Source organism: Peromyscus californicus, unplaced genomic scaffold (genome assembly GCF_007827085.1).
Source record: "Peromyscus californicus insignis strain IS unplaced genomic scaffold, ASM782708v3 Scaffold_4__1_contigs__length_199733344, whole genome shotgun sequence".
Lineage (NCBI taxonomy): Eukaryota > Metazoa > Chordata > Mammalia > Rodentia > Cricetidae > Peromyscus > Peromyscus californicus.
In genome coordinates this window covers 149,494,905-149,517,914 of record NW_026294562.1, presented here as the reverse complement: position 1 = coordinate 149,517,914, position 23,010 = coordinate 149,494,905, and the positions used below count along the sequence as shown (strand labels likewise).

At 51.5% G+C, this 23,010-nt stretch overlaps 2 protein-coding genes and 1 pseudogene across 9 annotated transcripts in view; all 3 read left to right on the top strand.

Annotated features, from left to right (window-relative positions):
• Positions 1-2,254, top strand: part of Abcc8 (ATP binding cassette subfamily C member 8) — a 71,680-nt gene extending 69,426 nt beyond the window's left edge. For 6 of the 7 annotated variants that reach the window (XM_052762548.1, XM_052762547.1, XM_052762546.1 and 3 more), the window contains 4 exons: positions 123-226; positions 886-1,019; positions 1,291-1,353; positions 2,021-2,254. In XM_052762548.1, the coding sequence (XP_052618508.1) occupies positions 123-226; positions 886-1,019; positions 1,291-1,353; positions 2,021-2,158 (439 nt within the window). In that variant the 3' untranslated portion in view covers positions 2,159-2,254. Of the gene's footprint in view, positions 1-122; positions 567-885; positions 1,020-1,290; positions 1,354-2,020 lie in introns of those variants that run through there. The other variant, XR_008223129.1, reaches the window with a different exon arrangement.
• A 3,826-nt stretch (positions 2,255-6,080) lies between these two features.
• Positions 6,081-14,367, top strand: Kcnj11 (potassium inwardly rectifying channel subfamily J member 11). 2 transcript variants are annotated; one of them, XM_052712289.1, is made up of 2 exons: positions 6,081-7,746; positions 11,361-14,367. In XM_052712289.1, exon 1 carries the CDS (start codon positions 6,542-6,544, stop codon positions 7,712-7,714), a length of 1,173 nt encoding a protein of 390 aa, XP_052568249.1. In that variant the 5' UTR covers positions 6,081-6,541; the 3' UTR covers positions 7,715-7,746; positions 11,361-14,367. The 2 variants fall into 2 exon arrangements, with proteins under 2 accessions (XP_052568249.1, XP_052568247.1); XM_052712287.1 differs by lacking the exon at positions 11,361-14,367 and adding an exon at positions 11,069-11,354.
• A 3,679-nt stretch (positions 14,368-18,046) lies between these two features.
• Positions 18,047-20,101, top strand: LOC128094117 (band 4.1-like protein 5; annotated as a pseudogene).
• The last annotated feature ends 2,909 nt before the right edge of the window (positions 20,102-23,010 follow it).

Sequence of the window (23,010 nt, the reverse complement as noted above, 5' to 3'; positions counted from 1 at the left end):
TTCCGAGTGCTCCACTGGCTGCCGCCTCCTCAGTGTGCCCTTCCCAGCACGCTTCCACAAGCCCTGCCCTGTGGGTGGAGGCAGAACCCTGCTCCCTGAGGGCTCCCTCTGCCTCCCCCCAGATTCAACCTGGACCCAGAGAAGAAATGCTCAGACAGCACCCTGTGGGAGGCTCTGGAGATCGCCCAGCTGAAGCTGGTGGTGAAGGCGCTGCCCGGAGGCCTGGGTGACTGATCCTCGCACCAGATGGGTTTGGCGGGGCAGGCTTCCCACCCATAGCTAAGACGAGCCCCGAGTTTGGAGCCCCACATCTAGCTAGAACTCAGTGACGGTGTAGTCCCGCCTTTCACCATGCAGGGTTCAGAGGTCAAAACAGTTTGCCTCTGGTCACACAACTCACCTAGCTCAGAGTCTGGCACAGAGGGACGTTCAGGGTCCCTGGGAGATAGATTGCAGGTCCCCCACACCACAGTGTATCTTCAGGCCTGCCCTGGGGGAGTCATAGTGGACACAGCTACAAGACATTCATCGTACAGCCTATGGAGAAGATGCTGCTCCAGTCCAGGGTCAGTCAGAGCCATGGGGTAGGCACGGGGGGGGGGGGGGGCGGGGCTAGACCAGCTTTGACATCACTGGTTCATCCTCTGGCCCAGGCTTCACCAGGATTGCCCAGGGCCCCAGAAGTGCACAGCACCAGGATGGCCACCGCATGTTGTTTCCATGCAAATGGAAGCCCTGTTGTATCAGATACCTCATTCCTGCACACACACTGACAGCCACACACGTGGGCCCTGTGCATCTACCCCCTTACAACTCACAAGCCACGGACTACTCTACTCACAGCCAGAATTAACTGGGCCCTGCCCCTCCTGTGTCTGCTTCCAGATGCCATCATCACAGAAGGAGGGGAGAATTTTAGCCAGGGCCAGAGGCAGCTGTTCTGCCTAGCTCGGGCCTTTGTGAGGAAGACGAGCATCTTCATCATGGACGAAGCAACTGCCTCCATCGACATGGCTACGGTTGGTCCTGGGCCGGCAGGTCAGGGAGCAGTTGGTATAGAGTTGGTCTTAAGCCTCAGGTTGACAGTCACATCAAGGGTTATGTGGCAAAGGCAAGTCCAGCCCTTGAGTGTCGAGAGCCCGGTCAGTCCTCTGGGACTAGAGCCAGAGAGAAGCTGGGCGTAGAGCTAGGAGCTGGGGTGGATGGGAGCTGGGCCCCGTGTTCCCAGAACCATCCCCAACCCCATCCACGGAGCAGATGAGCCACCAACTACCTCCCTCCCCCTGACAGGAAAACATCCTCCAGAAGGTGGTGATGACGGCCTTCGCAGACCGCACGGTGGTCACCATCGCGGTAAGGGGCCATTGGCTAGTGTGTGGAGGAAAGCTCACCTCTGGGGCCAGCGGACTGATTGCTGTAGGCAGGAAAAGATCCGAGAGTACTCACGACAGGGACTCTAGAGGGTGGCAGGAGGGCAGAGCAGAATTTTGAGGTGTCTAGAGAGTTACACCTTTACTTGCCTCATGACTTGCCCCAATTTCTCTGGATTCCAAGATACATCCTTCCCTAAAACCCTGTGAGCTAGGCTGGGGGCTGCTTCTCATTGAAAGTGGGAGCCTGGGGAAAGAGTCTCTAAGTCTTAAAGCCTGGTGATCGGGGCAGAGCTAAAGCTTGATCCAGGAGAGAAGGGTAGAGGCTTTGGGGCCCAGCCACCCCAGGTTGGAACCGGCACCTCAGACAGGACACAGCCGGGCTGTGAAGAGTGCTTTCCTGCAGATACGGAGCCAGTCCCCAGCACCGCAGGGATGGGGTGTGGTGGTGGCCCTGTAATCCTGGCACTCGGGAAGGGCGAGCAGAGTTCAAGCTTGTCCTTGACTATATAGTTAGCCTCCAGTCTGTCAGGGCTCCAAGAAAAGAAGTGGAGAGTGGGGCAGAGTCACGAATCTCCTCGAGGCTTGGGGAGCACAGGGCTCCTCGGCCCTCCTGCCACCACGCTAAGCAGCCCCTCATACCCACCCAGCATCGTGTGCACACCATCCTAAGTGCAGACCTGGTGATGGTCCTGAAGAGAGGTGCTATCCTGGAGTTTGACAAGCCGGAGACGCTTCTCAGCCAGAAGGACAGCGTGTTCGCCTCCTTTGTCCGTGCGGACAAGTGACTTGCCGGCGCCAAAGTGCCACCCCACACATCACTTGCTTGCCTAGGATTTCTAACTGTAAATCACTTGTAAATAAATTAATTCTTTGCTACTGGAGGCCCTGGCTCTGTAGAAGGGGCAGTGGTGCCCTGTGAGTGCAGGGAACCAGCCTGCCTTTGGAACCAAGCAAACGTGAAGAAGCCGTGTGAAGAGAGGCAAAACCGTGTTCCTGACCTGTGGCAGGCAGCTCCAGCTGCCGTAACACAATGCCATAGTCTGGGTGGCTTTTCACAGCAAAAATGTGTTTCTCCCTGTCCTGGAGGCTGAGAGTCAAAATCAAGGTGTTGGCTGCTTTGGTTTTTCCTGTGTCCTCACCGCCTCTCAGTCCCCCTCCCCCCTCTCCACACCCCTCTGTGTTTTCCTCTAAGTCACTAGTCATATTGGATTAGCTCCCACTCACACCCTCCCTGAACCTTAATTACCTCCTCATGGGCCCTGGCCCCCAATAAATGTAGCTGGGGACTGCCTCCTGTGAATTCAGGGATGGAATTCAGTCCACAGCAAGGGTGGTAATGACTCAGTGACGGCCCCATCAGAGAAAGGAGCAGGTCTCCATCCAGCTGGGACTCTGTCCTGCTCGCCTGGGTTATAATCGTGGGGTCTGGCACCCAGCATCTCCACTAACAGGAACTCACCATGGCTTAAACAAGAACATGAATCCGCTGTGGTATATATGACTGACCAGAAGTGACCAGGAGGAATGCTACTCCCGGTTCCTGACATCAGGATGGTGCCTCCATTTCTGAATCCCACTTCCTTTCTCTCTGTCTGGTGACAGATGACTAGTAGTAGCTTTAGCTTGCATCCTGTCCTGGAGCAACCAGGAGGAAAAGGAGGTTTTCTTTCCCAATACTCCAATACAGTCCTAGCACCGGATCTCAGTGGCCCACCTGCTCATACCCCCACCCCCACCCAGTCATCTGGCAGAGGTCTGGAATACTCCGCTGGTTAGGCCTGGACCTCATTCTACTATCTCCGCCTCCCTCCTCCACCCCACAAGCACTCGGAAGTGGGAGGAGGGTGGTCGCTGAGCAGTCCCTGTACAAGTCAGCCAGGTGGTGGGCCAGAGATGCCAGGGACCAGAGGCACCAGGAGACCAAAACAACAGCTTGTCCCAACCCTGTTTGTGTCAGGGGACGGGAATGGAACCCTCTCCACCAAGAAATGGCAGGTGCTCATTTACATATCATTTGGCTATAAGCTGTGTACTGTCTACAGTACTGTCTGGGGTATGAGACCCTGGGGTTGCAGGAGGGCCAGAGCACCATAAGATAAGGGAAAGTTCACCAGTCACCGGAGGGAGCCCAGCACAGGAGCCAGAGGAACTCAAGGGAGTGCTCAGCCTGGCAGGCTGCCTGGGAAAGGCAGGATTCGTGTTGGAAGTAGGAGGGAAGAAATTAGATAATCAGAAAGACAGAGGGGTGGAGAGAAAGGCAGGGATCCTGCAGCAAGAGTGAAGGAATGACGGGAAGTGGGTGTGCCGAGTGGTTCATGTGGGGGTGTGGAGGGGATACGGGCAGTAGGGAGGCACCGAAGACCCTTAATGTTAGGACCGTGCGTGTGGGATGGGCCTCTGGGGGAAAGGACTTGACAAGGACAGTGTGGGGAGGTGGCTGTGAGCGATGGGGAATCAGACAGGATGCTGAGCCCTTTGGACAAGACACCCAGCCTCCTCCTCCTGGGGCAGCGACTAGCTAAGGCCATACTGAAGGACAGGGCCTGCCTTTCCAGCCCTAAGTTGCCTCTGTGGGCCCAGCAGGTCCTTCCACTCTGGACTTCCAGGAACAGACACAGGGAGGGTTAAGGGACTCTGCCCTGCCAGGGAAGGACTCCACACCCTAAGGAAGCAGCAGAAGAAGAGCATGCCCAAGGCCATCCTGGTCCAAATTCCTCCATCATGATCCAATTGGCGGTCCACCAACTCAGACTTGTATCTGCACCGTGTGGCCCGTCTCCGGTCACTGTTATCAGAACAGGCTCTTGCACATGTCAATCAAAGCCTGCCTCTGCTCTGCTCTATCCTGGTATTACCCGTGGGCCAAGCAAACCTACCAGTCATTCCTCCTTTACCCCCAGGGACTTCTGCAAAGATGTCCAAAATCCCTGGAGCCCTCCCATGGTCCTTTTTTGATGGCTAAAAGTTGAAGTGGCCTCAGAGATTTCTTGTGTAACTGTGTCCTTGAACTTCTGTTCTCTACTCAACTTGTTTTATGTTCCCTGCCTTAGGCACAAGGCCCATGACTGTAGTAGTGACCTCACTCCCTCTTTGTAGCAGGGTCCATTCAACCTATAGGTGATTTGGAGAGAAGGAAGGACAACTCTCTCTGAAAGTCCTCTACTCAGTGTGAAAATGTTCCATGGTGGCCCGAATTCCCGGTACCACTATCACTCTAGCCCCTGCCTCAAGCCCTCACTCAAGCTACACAGGGGGCAGGGGTTTGTCTCAAAGGATCTGAGCCCCAGAGCAGGCCATTACATTACAGGTGGCCCAGCAACCTTCAGGGGCCACTCTAGGGTAGCATCTGCGATGGAAACCTCAACACTGTTCTTGACAATAACCTGGGCCACCCACTCTGTGCCCAAGCTAGCCCTAAAATGGCTGCTCAGGCCCAGATCCCCCCCCACACACACCCCAGGGCTAAAGAGGACGAAATCAGGGTGAAGCCATACAGAGTGCAAAGTGAATGCTGGCAGAACCGATCCTCTTAAAATTCAGGGGTGGCAGACAGGGCCTTGTTCTGCACCGCAATCCCAGCACTCTGGATGTGGAGGCAGGAGGATCAGAAGTTCAAGGTCATCCTCTGCTACATAGCACCTTGAAGCCACCCTGGGCTATAAGAAATCCTGTCTCAAATAGGTAAACAGGCAAATAAATAAATAGACAGATGATGGATAAACAGACAGGCAGATAGATAGATAGATAAATGTAGCAGCAAGAATAACCCCCAAATGGAAGAATTGTCAGTTGAGAAGTCCTGAGGCTACCCTGGGCTACAAGAAATCCTGTCTCAAGGATAGATAGATAGATAGATAGATAGATAGATAGATAGATAGATAGATAGATAGACAAATGTAGGGTCAAGAATAACCCCCAAATGGAAGAATCGCCAGTTGAGCAGTCCTGAGGCTAATGTTTTATCTCACCAGCCCCAGGATCGATGGTGAAACCTCTCACTGCCTACTTTCCCTGGGAATCGAGTGCTGCGTGAGAGGCAGGTATGACCCAACTACGGACCGGGGGAAATAGAAGTCAGGGATCCAGCGGCTGCTGAGCCGGACATAGAGAATTTCACAAAAGGAACTTCTTGGGAGCCATCCATTTGAAGAAAGCCCTATAGCGGGGCTGAGGATGACAGCAGGCGAGGGTGGGACCAGAGTCCTCTGTGGGCGGGGCTTACGGCCAGGCCCGCCCCAGTCGTCCGCTCGGGAGGCCATCGGGCGCCCCCTGGCGGCGGAGGCTGCACTTGCTCCCGGGAGCCCCCCGCCCGCAGCCTCCCACCCCCACCGCGCACGGGTCGGCGCCCGAGGACCGTCGCACACACAGACACACGCCCGGGAAGCCGGCCGGGAGTGAGCACCGGAGTGGGAGGGGGCAGGGAGGTGGCCGCGGCTTGAGCAGCAGGAGCAGGTGCGGCGGCGACAGGCGGGGCGGGGACGCAGCGGTGGGGACCGCGGGGCGGGCGGCAGGGCAGCAGGGAGGCCGCGACCCGGAGCCAGCGGGGCCTGGGCGGCGGGGGGCGAGGGGATCCCCAGCGCAGCCGGTTGCGGGGTGACTCGAAGGGCGCGGGATCCCAAGGAGACAGAGAGGACGAGAGCTGGAGAAGCATCCGGAGAGCGGCGGGGGCGCTAGGGGAGGGGTGGGTGGGAAATCCGGGACACACCTGGAGGGGAGACTGGGTCAAGAAGTGAAGCTGGGGCTTGGGGGGCGGACAGGGCGGGCAGAGTGGGTGAGGCCGGAGATCAGCGGGGATCGAGTGAGGGCTGGTGAACTGGAAGACCCGGAGGTGATAAGTTCTGAGGTATTTTGAGAAGAAAGGCTGGACCAGGGAAAGGGAGTTCAGAGGAGGTCCAGGGGTGGTGGTAGATAGCTGAGCCGGGATCCAGGGCCAGGCAGAGCGCAGGCTGGGTTGGGGGCTCAGTAAGCATTGAGCAGGTGGAGCCGGCTTCTGAAGCTGGTGTAAAGGAGAAGCAGGATCCGGCTGGGGGCATATCAGGCGAAGGTTGGTCCAAGTTTAGGGTAGCCCGAGGAGAGAGCTCTAAGAGGGGGGTCCCACAGAGAGGCCGTAGGCCAAGTCAGCGCAGTGCCCCCCATGGGAGAAGCCCCTTCCTGGGGCCAACGGAGCCATGCTGTCCCGAAAGGGCATTATCCCTGAGGAATATGTGCTGACCCGGCTGGCAGAGGACCCTACAGAGCCCAGGTACCGTGCTCGGGAGAGGAGGGCCCGCTTCGTGTCCAAGAAAGGCAACTGCAACGTCGCCCACAAGAACATTCGAGAGCAGGGCCGCTTCCTGCAGGATGTGTTCACCACGCTGGTGGACCTCAAGTGGCCCCACACGCTGCTCATCTTCACCATGTCCTTCCTGTGCAGCTGGCTGCTGTTCGCCATGGTCTGGTGGCTCATCGCCTTCTCCCACGGCGACCTGGCCCCCGGAGAGGGCACCGCTGTGCCCTGCGTCACGAGCATCCACTCCTTTTCATCCGCCTTCCTCTTCTCCATCGAGGTTCAGGTGACCATTGGTTTCGGTGGGCGCATGGTGACGGAAGAATGTCCCCTGGCCATCCTTATTCTCATCGTGCAGAATATCGTAGGGCTAATGATCAACGCCATCATGCTGGGCTGCATCTTCATGAAGACAGCCCAGGCCCATCGGAGAGCAGAAACCCTGATCTTCAGCAAGCATGCTGTGATCACCCTGCGCCATGGCCGCCTCTGCTTCATGCTTCGCGTGGGGGACCTCCGAAAGAGCATGATCATCAGCGCCACCATCCACATGCAGGTGGTGCGCAAGACCACCAGCCCCGAGGGTGAGGTCGTGCCTCTCCACCAGGTGGACATCCCCATGGAGAATGGCGTGGGTGGTAACAGCATCTTCCTGGTGGCCCCGCTCATCATCTACCACGTCATCGACTCCAACAGCCCTCTCTACGACCTGGCTCCTAGTGACCTGCACCACCACCAAGACCTGGAGATCATTGTCATCCTGGAAGGCGTGGTAGAAACCACAGGCATTACCACCCAGGCCCGCACCTCCTACCTAGCTGACGAGATTCTGTGGGGGCAACGCTTCGTCCCCATTGTGGCCGAGGAGGACGGCCGCTATTCTGTGGACTACTCCAAATTTGGTAACACCGTTAAAGTGCCCACACCACTCTGTACAGCTCGCCAGCTTGATGAGGACCGCAGCCTGCTGGATGCCCTGACCCTCGCCTCTGCGCGAGGGCCCCTGCGCAAGCGCAGTGTGGCTGTGGCGAAGGCCAAGCCCAAGTTTAGCATCTCTCCGGATTCCCTGTCCTGAGTTTGCGGTCCCTCAGGCCCCTACTCACTTAGGTGAGCACATGGAGAGTAAAGTATGGTATGTAGAGTGGATGGGGTGCGAGCCCCTCGGCCAGGTGAGGGTCTGGTGTGAGACAAGACCCTCCTGGCTCAACCTCCCTGCTGCTGGGTGCCTGGGGTGTTACAAGGCACTTGTCACCATGCTATTTCTGGTCCCAGCAGGAGCCTGTACCGGGTTATTTTTATTCCTGCTCCTCCCAGGCCCGGCTCAGGACCGGCTTTCCCCTGTCTCCCTGCCCACTGTTGCGGAGGCTAGAGAAGGTTCAGGGCTCCTAAAGCTAAGGTCTCAAAGCCAGTCTTGGGCCTTCGTGATTCACCCTGCCACAGCAGACAGGTAACTGGGGAAAAGCAACCCCCGAGTTGGGCGTCTACTGCTGTTTCTGTAGCCACTAAGAAATACCTGGCCAGCCTCCAGCTCTGTTCATGCTTTGTCAAAGTGATAGCTGAAGAATCCTGCCAGTCAGGGGAGGAGGTCGGTGTCAGAGCATGGGAGCCGAGGGCCGCACAGACAGGCCGGATATGTTTGCTAGGCTCCCCTCACAGGGCAGACTTGTGCCAGAAGGGGACAAAGCTGCAGAAAAATGACAGGGGACACGAGGTGTCCCTGTCCTTCAGCCTCGACTCCAGCCTTCTGCCTCATATTGTCGCCACCCTGAGAAGCTGGGAATTGGGGTGCTGGGCAAACACTGAGGTGCCTGGTTGAGAGGCTGAGAAGGGGCCTGTGCCTGCCATACAAAACTCACTTCAGGCAAAACTCTGCTCCTGGCTCCCCATGGGTAGCTGTGAGTCACTTTGTCTGGAGGATGTTGGTGGGTAGGGATGGCTTGTCTCCGTTGCTAGAAAAAGAAATACTGGAAAGTTCAGTGATGAGTGAAGAGAGGTCCCCGAGGCAGAGGCCCTTGGGCTTGACATGAGCCTGGATTCTCAGAGCAGTGCCGTATGTCCTTGCCCAGAACTCCACTGCCCCATTGTCAATAAAGCCTCCTGTCTGTGACCTGAACTCTGGGCTTTTCTTGTGGGGAGGCAGTGGGCAGGATGCTGGAAAAAACAGGGCACTGCCAGCATCTGCCACCTGACGTAGCCCTGGCAGGGAGGACAGGCACGCTGGCTCTTCTCCCCTTGCCTCAGGAGGACTCCATCCTTCCCCCTCAGGTTTTTCCCTTTACTAACTAACTCTCAGTCTGTCTGGCTGTCTCAGCCATTTGACCTCCAGCAGACATCATAGGCGAGGGCCTGGCCTCCCTCCTGACACTCTGCTGTAAGGCTGCGGTACCCATGGGGAGGGGCAGGGAGGTCGTGGGCTCTAACTAGGGTATTGTTTGGCTCAAATCCTGACTCCAGGCGTACAGCTCTGAGACTCAGGTGTCTCCTCCATGTTAATAGGCCCTACCTCATTGAGTCGGGAGCAGGTGAAAGCACATGTAACATGCTTCAGAAGTGCCTGGTCTATAACAAGTACTCAATAAATGTTAACTGTTGTGATTGCTGCTGAACTCACCACGTGATGGGAAAACTCACTAAACCTACTGTAAGAAACCTATTGTTTCTCCGCCTGGTCTCACTCCCTGCGTGGCGCCCCTCCCAGCTCACACCCGGACTGCGGGACTGGTCTCCTTGTCTCTGCCCCCCTCAGTACAGTCCACCTGCTGGTCACCTGCCCCACAGCCACCCAAGTGGCCTGAGAAGGGTTGTGATCATTCACTACTGTGTGCAGTATTTTTTAGCTCCCTATCTCCTCATCACGGGTGGCCTCCTCTGCTGATATCCATAAAACCCCAGGCCAGTGGTTCTCCTTGACGGTCCCTGGAGAGAGATGCCCTTCTCTGCTCGATGCCATGGGCCGACTTCTTTGCCTGTGTTTAAGGGTCTGCCTCCCCATCCCTAAGTTCATGTCTCCTCGAGGTCAATGCCAAGTCGGCATCTGGGACCCAGTGACTGCTCCGGGAAAGAATGAGTGGTGGATGGATGGTCTGTGCACATGACCACAAACAGGGCTACAGTTACAGTGACATTAAAGATGGCTGCCCCTAGGTCAGGGAGGGTCTGCCGCAGGAGGCTCCAAAGGCAGGCATCTGACCTCTAAACTACCCTCCCCTTGCCCTCCTCCATTCACACACAGACCGCAGCGCTGATTCCCTCTTAGCAGAACTGACTGCTTCCAATTTAGAGAGGGAGTAAAGGTTTAAAAAAGAAAAACCCTCAGAATCTCCTTAGGGCTGGGGGCAACGAACCAGGTGCAGCGTCCCTTCTGGGACTCAGTTTAGCTATCCCGAAGGCCATGGGGAGGAGCTGGAGTCACTAATAAAATCTGCTGAGTAGCAGCATCCGTCCGGTCGGGGGAGTCCCTTCCTCCCAACTCCCAGATAAACCACCGGTGATAGCCTGAAGCCCGTAGGAATGAGGCTATGGTGCCACCTGCTGGTCACAGAGATCTACAAGCGCTCAGATCTGACTTCCACTGTGAGAGTCCAAACCTTAAAATTTAGTGATGGTGGCGCACGCCTTTAATCCCCGCACTTGGAAGGCAGAGCCAGGTGGATCTCTGTGAGTTCGAGACCAGCCTGGTCTACACAAAGAGACCCAGAATAGGAATCAAAACTACACAGAGAAAACCTGTCTTGAAAAACAAAACCAAAACAAACAAACAAACAAATTGGCTCAGAGAGGAACTAGAAAATTCAAGTCTTGAAGACATAGCCAGACTTCAAGAATTAGACAGAAAATGTGCTCAGGGAAGCCTGGAACTCCCAGATTTGAAAGCAGCAGCAGGGCCACTTTGTTAAGCGACAGTCTCGGTTATTTCCAAAATACCCATGCCATCACAGGGACCTCACTGGCCTTTGATCCGCTTGCATGGAGACCCTCTCTCTTCTCGGCCTTTGGGTCTACTGTGTGCCAAGCCAAGCGGTAATAGTGCAGCCTGGTCCCCAGCTCATCAAGTGTGTCACATGTCCAGAGCATCAGGTCTCAGTTGCGCAGGGGAGGGAAGCCAGGCTGCTCTCTTCCTCTTGGGGACTGTTCGTTGGTCTGAAAATGAACTGGCAAAGTATACTGGGAACCCATCCAGGCCTGACACTGGGGATTGACATCTGCAGCGGGTGTCCCTTCTGAGATGACACCCAGGCTTACACAGCACCCACTCTCCCCCCGCAGGTGGCCTCTTCCCAGTTTTATCCTTCTCTTGAGTTCCTTCTTGACATCTTCCCGGGGAGCTTGCTGCCACCAGGGGGACGCGTCTGTGGCTCCCCACAGGTCTCAGGGTCCCCAGATTTCCAAGGTCACAGTGTCTTACAGTTGGTTTTACCCATGCATGCAGGTGACTGAGAAAGAAGACGTGAATTCTGCACATTAGCCGTGTCTCCACGTCCCCAGACTCCTGCAGGTCTGAAGAACCAGAGTTCTATTCCTGCTCCAAAGGAGTGTGAGAGGCGGAACAGTGGAGAGCAGAGGCAGGAACCAGGAGAGGAATTGAGACTGGCAGCCTCTCTACCTGGGGCACTGCATGCCCTCCATTCTCCTCCCAGTCTTGGAGGCCCCGTTCTGAAGTGAATGAGGAGCAGGGTACCTGAGTCCAGGTGTGACTCCTGCCTCACCTTGATTCTTCCCAGGTCCTGGTGGTCGTGAACTGGATGTTGGATCCCAGGTCAGGCCCTGCTCAGACCCTGCTCATTTCAGTCTCCCTGCCTCAGAAGCTTGGTGCCTCTGCGGTCCTCACTGCTGCAGAAATTAGACAAGCGATCCGCTTCGATGCCTTAGTTCTGACTCCCTCAAAAGTGTGCTGGGTCCCCCCAGAAGCTGAGGGCTGCCGGTGACCATCCCATGCAAAAGACACACAGCAGCCAGGGACAAGCAGCCTGCAACTACATCCTATGGTCTACTTATGCGACATGGGACCTTGTTCCTTTCTCAGAAATAAGAGGAACCCCGCTCTGTCTCTTCACACTCCTAATCAGGCTGTCTGTCTGTCTATGGCATTAGTAGCCCACTGATAACTCTTTTCCTTGGAAGTGCATCCTGACCCAGGGCCTCACAGAGACCATGCGTATCTACCCCCATGACCCACTTGAGGAGCAGACTGTACAGGTCAACGCCAGCAGCTCTTCCACTTTGGGCTCAAGGAAACTCTCTTGTGTTAGCTCTGAGCCTCCCCAGCATGAAGCCATCTCATTTGCTGCAGTGTGAGCATGCCTCAAACTCCTCCCAGACCATCTTCCTGCAGCCAAAGCCAACCAGAATCGGGATAGCTCTACCTGCCTGCTCTTTATTTCCAACTGGCCAATTCCAGCTCTGGTCAGATGGCGTTATAACTCGGAGGGGAGGGGAGGTATATCATGGTAACTAAGAGAGAACCAAACACCTGCCATACACTTGCAGGACAGTTTGTTTTGGGTTCACTTTCTGCCATAACCTTAGTTTCCCATCTGTCTTGGGGGGGGGAGCATGAAAACTATCCAAGTTCTTCCTCTACAGTGTGCCCTCATGAGAAGCCATCCAGAGACCGATTTGAAATCAGTTGAAAAACTCTTCTCCGCCCTCTCCAGGTAAAAACTACCACTGTCCATCTTGAGGTAGTCAGGACTGAGCCAAATCTTTCCATGGAGTTCTTCGGTCTCTGCTGTATGGCTTTGGGCCCTCAGCAAAACAGCTACCGAGATGGAGTCGGAAGTACAAGTGCTTCAGGGGTGCTTCTCTGGAAGACACAGAGGAGGACAAGCAGGAGGGGAGGCCTTCAGCTCACAGTACAGGCTGGCGAACGGAGGAGGAAGGAACTAGGAGAGATTGAGTGGGAAGAGCCTCGAGCTACAGTAACACTTGGAGAGAGACTCCTGCTGTACTCAGGTGAGGCTGTTCAGGAAGAGCACATTAGCTGAAATGCTGCCCGGGCCTGAAGCTCCTTGGAAGGATCTCAGCTGACTACAGTGCCCAGGGTAGGAACTTCCTGAATGGGGACCTTGGCTTTGCCCTCTCCTGTCACATTCCTCTTGGTCAGCTTCCTGAGAGACTGTATACGTCAGTTTTTGCTATGTAACAAGCAAACCTAACGGAGGCTCTATAGAATCAGTATTTCTCAAGGAAAAAAATGCTCCTGAAACTCATATGGAAATACTAAAGATCCAGAAAAGCCAAAACAATCCTGAACAAAAGAGTAATGCTGGAGGAATCATCATATCTGATTTCATATTGCACCATAGAGTCACAGAAAGAAAAAAAAAGCCAGCAAGCTATTGGCATACCTAGACAGATGGGACAGGACAGAGGGCCCGGAAATGAGCCCACACAGCCACAGTACCTGATTCCCAACAGACGCACCACAGGGACATGCAGAAGAAAAGACAGACTCCAGCAAACGACCTGGGGAAACTGGATATCCACGTGTAGAGGGACGGATGTGAGAGTCATCTCTGTCTCTCGCGCTGCACACAAAGCAACTGACAACTCATAGAAGACTTCAATGTGGGAAACTGGAAGTCCTAGAGGGAAGCATCTCAAGGGAATGGCACAGACCAAGATGATCTGCCAAGACTTCAGGGCCTGCCAGCGACATCAATAACTGGAAGTGGAGTATGTCCATCTGAAAGTCTTCTGCACGGCAGGGAAACAACACTGCTGTGGGATGGTCTTTCTGTACGCTGTGAATATGTGTTGCTATGATTGGTTAATAAAGAAGCTTCTCTGGCCTATGGTGAGTCAGCTTATAGCCAGGCAGGAAATCCAAGAGAGAGACAAGAAGAAGAAAGGCAGAGGTGGAGAAGACTCCAGCCACCGCCAAAGGAGCAACAAGATGCTAGCAGACTGGTAATGTCACGGCCACATGGCAACAGATAGATTAATAGGAATGGGTTAATTTAAGATGAAAGAGCTAGCTAGCCAGAAGTTTGAGTCATAGGCCATATAGTTTATGAATAATATAAGCCTCTGTGTGTTTACTGGGGACCACGCGGCTATGGGACATGGGTGGGAGAGATTTGTCCCGACCGCGGGGCCAGGCAGGACTGGAGAAACTTACAGCTACACAACACCATGAAAACAGCCTGTGGAATGAGGGGAAATCTTTGCAGCCAGTCATCTGACAGGGGATTAATATGCAGAACACATGAAGAACCCCAAAAGTATAATCAGAAGAACAAGCACTCCTTTCAATAATGCACAAATCAGCAGAATAACCAGTTCTCACGTGGAGTGCACAACAGGCATGTGACTCATGACTGCAGTCTTAGCATTTGGAGGTTGAGGCTAGCCTGGGCTACAGGATGAGGCTGCATCTCGAGACCTAAACAACAACCACAACAGGCATGTGACTCATGACTGCAATCTTAGCATTTGGAGGTTGAGGCTAGCCTGGGCTACAGGGTGAGGCTGCATCTCAAGACCTAAACAACAACCACAACAACATCGCAAATCACCAATACATAAGAAAAATGGGGTCAGTGAGATGACTCAATGGATAATGGTGCCTGCCACCAAGCCTCACAACTTAAGTTTGGTCCTTAGGACCCATCTTGTGGGAGGTGAACACTAAGTCCTTCAAGTGGCCCTCTGACCTTCACACGCATGCCATGATATGTACACACCCACGTGTATACACAAATAAATGTAATTTAAGAATTTCTAATATACGGAAAATGTTCAGAATGTTTCTGTCAGGAAAATGCAAATCAAATAACCAAGATCACATCTTGCCCCATCTTGGTCACAACGGCTGTCACCAGACTTCATAGTTGTGGTGACTAGTCTTGGTTGTCAACTTGACCATATCTGGAATTAACTAAAACCCCCAAATGGAGGGGCACACCTGTGAGGGACTTTTGCTTCATTTAAAGATCTACTTCTAATCCAGATCTTTGAGGTGGGAAGCCACATCTTTTATTCAGGTCTTTTGAGCTGAATAACCCACATCTACTCTGGGCCACACCATCCACTGGAAGCCTGTATAAGGACGTAGAAGAAGGAAGCTTTGCTTTGTGCCTACTTGCTCTTGCCTCAGTAGCAAGTCTATTCTTCCACTGGCAAGAAAGCCTACTTGTTTGGGATTACAGTGTATCTGAAGTTCAGGTGAGACATCTAACCTCGGGGACTGAAGAACTACTGGATTCTTGAATCATCTATTCATAGGCAGCCATTGTTGGATTAGCTGGACTACAGCCTGTAAGCCATTCTAATAAATCCCCTTCATTCATATATATATATATATATATATATATATATATATATATATATATATATATATATATATATATTCCTATATATGGGGAGGGAGAGAGAGATTCATTCTGTAAGTTCTGTTACTCTAGAGAATCTGACTAATACAGTAGTGCACTGTGTAATCTCAGTGTTTGGGAGGCAGATCAAGAGTTCCAGGTCATTTTCAGCTATAGAACAAGACTGAAGCCAATCTGGGCTACATGTCACCCTATCTTAAGAAATAAAAAGAAAGAAGGGGAGGGAGGGAAATAGGAAGGAAGGAAAGAAGGGAGGAAGGAAGGAAGGAAGGAAGGGAGGGAGGGAGGAAAATATTGAGGATAGTGGATAGGAATCTGATGCAGCCACTGTGGAAATCCGTATGAAATTCCTTAAAAAATAGAACAAACAAACAAAACCTGAAAGTAGAACTACCATAGGATCCAGCTGTACAATCCCTGGTCAAAGGAATCCAAGCCATCATAAGATTATCTACTACCCCTACACCACATCCCTATCTACTGCTGCACTATTCAAAACAGTCGACTTACAGAATCACACAGGGTGCTCGTTAGTGGAGATAGGATAAAGGGATGATGGTACAGGGGCTGGAGGGATGGATCAGTAGTTAAGAACACTGGCTGCTCTTCCAGGTGAGTTCTGAAGTCCTTCATTTAATCACACTTGCCCACAAAGCCACATTCCCAGTTTGCACATGTGTGGGTCACAGTTCCATCCATACAGGACTTATCTCCCTTGTGAGGCTGGCCCACCTTCCCCCCCCCTTTTTTTTTAAATTCCTAGAACTTACTGTGTTCTCAGCCCAGTCCCTCAGAGATGTGGGGTCTCGGATAGCCCCCCTGGAGAGTCAGGCAGGAATAGGTGGTATTAGTGTCTTGCTGGAGCTCTTCCTGACAAAGGGAAGAAAATTAACTGACACTCTATCCCTTCTCTGAATTGTGGTCAAGCTCCTACCCTGTGCCCTCGGTGTTGAAAAAGGCAGATAATGACAAGTGACAGAGACTGTGAACTCCCATGAGGCAGCATTGACCTGGGGTCCTGTCCTCCAAGGCTGAAGCCATAAGCATTTCTGTGAAGAGCTGATCAGATCAAGTTTAAGAAGTGAATCTCAGTCTGTAGTGTGGAAGCCAGGCATCATCACCTCTAATCTCTGTGGTAACCGGGAGGTACAGACAAGCACTCCCTGGGAAGAAAAAAGCAGCGGGCTGTGTGACTGCCCCTGGGAATGCTGGGAACACGATCTTTCTCTGGGACAAATTCCCAGGCCCTTTGGCTCTGTGACTGTTGTGTTAGCAGTTTGCAAACTGCAGTCTTGTGTTGTCTTCAAGCTTGTCCTTTGCCTTAGAAAATTACAAGGGGCTGGAGCTAAAGCTTAGCGGTACCGGGTGGCCACAGGCCCAAGGCCCAATCCCCAGCACCACCAGAAAAAGAAAAAGGAAATTATAGCAAATATATGAATTTTCACAATTTTAAGACATTTAAAATGAACATACATAAACACTGACCAGAGCATTCCAAACAAGGACCAAGTTAGAGGAATCGTTGTACATTCATGATGAGGATAACAAATCCTGCAAACCATCCCCATGTGGAGTTCGGCACAGTGACATCAGAATCTGAACACCGAGGAGAACCGAAGATTCTTTAGAGGGAGGGAAGGGAAGGGAGAGATGTTGTGATTGAAATGACACCCGCGAACAACAAGAACGGATTCATTAGAGAAAAAAAAAGAAACCAGAAAAAGATTGAAGGTCCGTCCCCATCTCTCTGCAGAACCAATCCAGGCACAAAATTCTGTTATAGTCAAGTTTCCATATTTAGGCCAAATTGCTTCATTTTCTAACTTGTTCTGTGGCCAAACCAGATAACAAACACAGACAAATTTGTATTTCTATACATCTTTTGCTTTAAAGTGGCCCCAATTCCTTAAAATGCAGCAAAAGGCAAGTTCTCAGGAATAGATGTTTAATTCTCCCAAGCTTTTTGTTTGCCCTTGTGTTTGCTTATGTGTGGAAGAAAAAGAAAAAGATAAAGAGACAAGGCATCAGGGAAGAGGCTCAGGATTTTCGCCCCACTTCTGAGTCCCCCACCTGAAGCAGGCACTGTAGGACCCTCCAATAAATAGCCACTGCTAGTGTGGTCTGGGATCCACATTATCTGGGGAGCACTCCCCTCAGCTGTCCTCTGGTCAGTTCCCAACACTGTGTCTTGGGGTTTTCCTGCAGAGTTCAAGGGGACTGAAGACTGAGAAAACAACCTCTACATCTGTCTTCCCGCTGAGCCAATGAAGTGCCTTCGAACCCAGAAGCAGTGTGTGGTTTGTTAGGCTTTCCTGTGAGTCAGATAAGCATGATGGGGACAGCCCTATCCCGCCTGAAACCTCCATCCCATAGAGCTGGAGAGAACCATGCCGCTTACCTTCTGGGTCTTTAAAGATTGGGTGTTTGCGAAAGGATTGATTGCTGCTTCGTGAGATCAGGAGTTCTGGGTCAATGAAGGCTTGCTTTACCTCAGTGGGCTCTTTGGCAGCTCTCTTGGCTGTAAGACAAAGGCTGTGCTGGATAGTTTTATGTCAACTTGTCACTAGCTAAAGTCATCTGAAAGGACTGAGACACGTCCTCCACTCAAGCCAAATGGGCACCTCTCCCCAGGGATCAAATGCTAGTCATTGTGGTCTCTGTAGTACACGGTCTTTACTACCACCACCACCACCACCATCACCATCACCATCACCACCACCTCCACCACCACCATCACCACCATCACCACCACCATCACCACCACCTCCACCACCACCATCACCACCACCTCCACCACCACAACCACCACCACCATCACCACCACCATCACCACCACCACCATCACCACCACACCACCACCACACCACCACCACCACCACCACCACCACCACCACCACCACCACCACCATCACCACCATCACCACCATCACCACCACCACCATCACCACCACCACCACCTCCACCACCACCATCACCACCACCACCTCCACCACCACCACCACCACACCACCACCACCTCCACCACCACCACCACACCACCACCACCACCACCACCTCCACCACCAACACCACCTCCACCACCACCACCTCCACCACCATCCCAAGCACAGTGGCAGAAATGGTGAATGCTTGGCTCCCGGTCTATTGTGTGAACATGCCGAGAAGGAGCGACTCGAGAGGCACAGGGTGCTGCACACACATTCCTGCAGCCGGAGACGCCAAGTCCATCATCACATGCAGGCTGTCCCTTGTGGTTAGTGGGGACTTGCCAAAAAGAGCCAAAGGGCAAGAGCTGTTTGATCAAATTATGTATCATCTGGACTTGATGGAAAGTTGAGTCTGAGATTCATGGATCCAGCCCAAGTAGCACATTGGTACAAAAAGTGCCAAAAAGCAAGTGAAAAATGGTTCACCCTATTGTCTTCATCTTTGAGTTAAGTTTTATTCCTCGAAACCAAATAATCTTCGTGAGGAGCTAACCCGGTATTTATTTGTTCTTCAGTTAAAACTAGATATTCTCAGAGGGAAATTACTGTCCCTGTGGTACAGGAGTTCAGTTGGCAGCTTATAATCTGCAAGCTGAACTTGGTGACTATGAATGCACTAAACATAGTCCTGGACTCATCTCTGAGTTCAGGTTTGTGCCTATTCAGACTGAAGAGATGGAATTGGCTATTTTTTTTTTTTTTGAGAAATGGGAGGAATACAGAGGTCAGACTCCAGCACAAACTGAAACAAATTATCTGCAGAAAGCCAACTAGACAGCAATATATGGAGTTGATATGCATGTGCTCAAGGCTAGAGATGGGAATGACCAGTTTGGAACTAAGTCCAACAGGAGTCCTTGTTTTTGAAGGAGAAACCAAAATCAACTTATTTTTCTGGCCCAAGATAACCAGATTGAATTTTAAGAATAAGTTAACTCCAGTGGTTGTGGAAGCTGATGATCAGGGCGCAGAGCAAGAGCATGCCTTTGTCTTCAGACTGGTTCATCCAAAGCTTGCAAACACTTAGAGAAACGCTCTGTAGAGGACTACGCCCTCCTCTGCCTCCAAGGACCTGTCCAAAAGAGTTCTCATCGATCAGGATTCATTGGACTAGGATCATGATTTAGATGTAGTGGAAAAACAGAGTAGTGGACCGCAACTAACAAAGCAAGAAGGTCAGGCTCCTTTGCAAGAAGGGCCAGAAAGTGATACCCCCAACAGCCCCTACAGATGAGAGCAAGCACAACAGAACCTGAAGATCTTGGTGTGCATAATGCTTCAACCCAGAATAATGACTCCCAGCAGGCTTGGGATGCAAGGTCTCCTGAGCCCGTGACTCCTTCCTCATCCTCTGGTCCTCTGCGGGTGGAGAGAGAGAACCTTCCACAGAATTCTGAGCAGACCAACACGACAGGAAATGACTCTCTGCTACCAGTGACCACTGTCAATGTGGCAGAAACCAGGGGAACACAAGGACCTTGCCCCCACCCCGGACTGCACACAGAAACTACACTGACTTTGTCCATGAGCACAGTTTGAAGAATGCAGGAGCCCATCATAATGCTCGTTTTTCTGGTCCTGCAGCCATGACCGAGATATAAGCTACACCTTTTAGGCCATGGAACTCTGTCACCGGGGTTGACAATGTATTTTGTGGTGTTTACAGAGGATTGATTCCATTAGGAGTGTTGGAGAGAATGTGTTTCATACTGAGCCACTAGCTCCACAGTGCTGTGGCTGACTTCCGTGAAGAGAACTTGGAGAAGCTGTAAGCTGCCACTGACAGTGGCAGGTTGCTGTGTTGAAAGGGTGTGCATGCCACTATGGCCTTGGGAAGGGTTTCCATAACTTTAGCATTGAACACATCACTCGGAACATCTCTCAGGAGGCTTGTGTTTATGATAAACTATCAGCTGTCATCCGACCATGTGCCATGCAAGGAAACAGAGTTTTAAAGAATAAGACACAAAGAGCACACCCAAAAGGTGTCCAGTCATGGTACACCAGCCTATTGTGGTGCTGTATTAACCCTGTTCTCACATACGGCTTTCTAAAGTGACCCATGCCTTAATTTCACTAAGAATCTGTGGTTTTAATAAAAAGTTACTATATTTTTTTTAATAAACATGTTTTGTTACCTCAGGTCTAGAGATTGCAATCACAGTATGATTCTTGTAGAGAGATAAGTCTAAATGACTTCTCTGGGTGGTTAACAGATAGTTAACTAAATGGTTACATTACTAGTGATGGTTATACTGAATGCAAAATGGAAAGCTTTCTTAGATCATTGCTCTTTTCTTTCTCATTGAAGATCCTTGACAGATCACCCGGGTTGTAACACCCTCATAATCTGGCTTTATACAGCCTTTAAAAGGAAGGAAGGAAGGAAGGAAGGAAGGAAGGAAGGAGGGAGGGAGGGAGGGAGGGAGGGAGGGAGGGAGGGAGGGAGGGAGGGAGGGGGAGGGAGGGAGGGAGGGAGGAAGGAAGGAAGAAAGATGCCTCTGTAAGATCAAGCTGTAGGCAAGCCTGTAGGCATTTTCTTAATTAGTGATTGATGGAAGCAGGCCCAGCCCACTGTGGGTAGGGCCATCCCTGGCTGGTGGCCCTGGGTTCTACAAGAAAGCAGACTGAGCAAGCCAGGAAGCAGCACTCCTCCATGGCCTCTGCATCAGCTCTTGTCTCCAGGTTCCTGCTCTGTTTGAGTTCCTGTCCTGACTTCCTTCAGTGATGAACAGTGACATGGAAGTGTGAGCCAAACAAACCCCTTCCTCTCTGAGCTGCTTGGGTTATGGCAGTTTGTCACAGCAAGAGAATCCCTGACTAAGATAGAGGCTTGCGACGTCTGGAGAGTCAGCCTCATAATGATGTCCCCCAGAAAGGCCGACTAGTGCCCAATTTGACCCAGGGACAGCATGGCTGGCTCCCAGGATTGTGGGAAGTTCTGTATGGCAAATGTGTTGCTGATTGGTCAATAAATAAAACACTGATTGGCCATTGGCTAGGCAGGAAGTGTAGGCGGGACAAGGAGGAGAATAAAGCTGGGAAGTGGAAGGCTGAGTCAGAGAGACACTGCCAGCCGCCATGATGACAAACAGCATGTGAAGATGCCGGTAAGCCACGAGCCACGTGGCAAGGTATAGATTAATGGAAATGAATTAATTTAAGCTATAAGAACAGTTAGCAAGAAGTCTGCCACGGCCATACAGTTTGTAACCAATATAAGTCTCTGTGTTTACTTGGTCGGGTCTGAGCTTCTGTGGGACTGGCGGGTGAGAGAGATTTGTCCTGACTGTGGGCCAGGCAGGAAAACTCTAGCGACACAGGATTGTGGGTCCTGACAGAAAACAGAAGAAACAAAGAAACCAAAGTAGCATGCAGGCCCATAGGGGGTTCACCCACAAAGTTCCAAAGTATCCACCACAAAAGATGCCTGTGGCCGTGGTGTGGAGACAGCCCAGAACTGTCCCCAGCAGCACGAGGCATTCTTTAATCTTTTGGAGACCTTGACTCAGGTACAGCTGGATTCTTAACTTTGCCACAGAAAATTCAGATTCTGACTTCACCGAAGAAAAGAATTTCAAAATGAACCATTGCAAAGGATATTTAGAGTTTATTATAAAGAGATTTTGCTATACATTTCAACACAATTATTGAGAAAAGGCACTTGGGAGAAAGCAAAAAAAAAAAAATCATAGCCCATGGTTGAGGGCTTCCCAGAGAACGCCTCCCTTCGTTGGCTTTACAATACTAATACATAGAGTTTACTATTTATCTTATTCGTTTGAGACGGTGTCTCATTGTGTCGGCCTGGAACCCACTATGTGGATCAAGCTGGCCTCAAACTCACAGACATCTGCCTCCAGGTGCTAGATTAAAGCTGTGCAATGCCATGTCTGGCTTACACAAAGAATTCAGATGACTTTGGAAGCCACTGTCCCCAAAGGGTAGCCCCTGAGGTGCACCTGGCACCGGACAGGTCTAGGTTGCAGAGATACGGGCAGTTAGCTGCCTCAGACAGCACCATTACCAGTTCTAGTTTGGAGGACGTTAACTTCCTGTTCTCCTAAGCTTTGCATCTTAGAAGGCTTATGTAACACAACAGGACCCAGCACCAATCCCCATCATTGCACAGAAATCCCTTCTCTGTAATTCACCATCTATTAGTGAAGAATAACTTAAGACCCTTTGGCCAGCAGGACAACAGTTCTACACTGTAAAATTGTAAGGACTCTCACGATTTTAGAGCTGTGTCCACAAACAGACCCTTCCTCTGCAGTGCAAGTGCATCTCATACATACATAACAAAACACTTATTTCAAGGCAAACAGAGGTAGACACGGGCTTCACATAGCAGGGTTGTGCTTGCCAAGTCTTTCCTTGGTCTTGATACATTTCATATAAAAGAGAGCAACCATGGGTCACTTGGCTTTGTAAACTGTTGAACAATACATCAAGTTCAGATACCCAGCTTTATAAATTCCTAGTCACAGATACTAAAAATCCTTGCTTACAAATAGGTCATTTTAAGACATCAACATAAGCAGTATACTGGTGGCACTGTTGGGGTCTCTCATGCATGCGTCACTTGCACATCGGGAGACTTTGGTGTTTCCTTCCTATCTCTACTCCACACTCCTTGTTTTATTGTTTCTGTGCATGATGGGAAGGGCATGCCATGGAGAGTGTGTGGAGGTCAAAGGGTAACTAGACAAAGTTGGCTCTCTCCCTCCACCTTTACTTGTGTTCTAGGAATGGAACTCAGGGGCCCAGGCTGAGCCATCTTACTGGTCCTGACATTCCTTCTATTTGCCTCGATTACAGACAGACAGACAGACAGACAGACAATAGATAAACAGATAGATATAAATAATTGTTTGCTTCTCTGGTCATACTGCTCTAGCTAAGACTCCAAGAAGTATATTGTATAAGGGTGGAGAAAGTGGACACCCTCTCTCCAGCCTGAGTAAAAAAAAAGTGATTTTCTTTCCTGACCTCCACATCTACGGGTAAGCTCACACACATGCAATAAATAAATAAATAACGAATGTTTA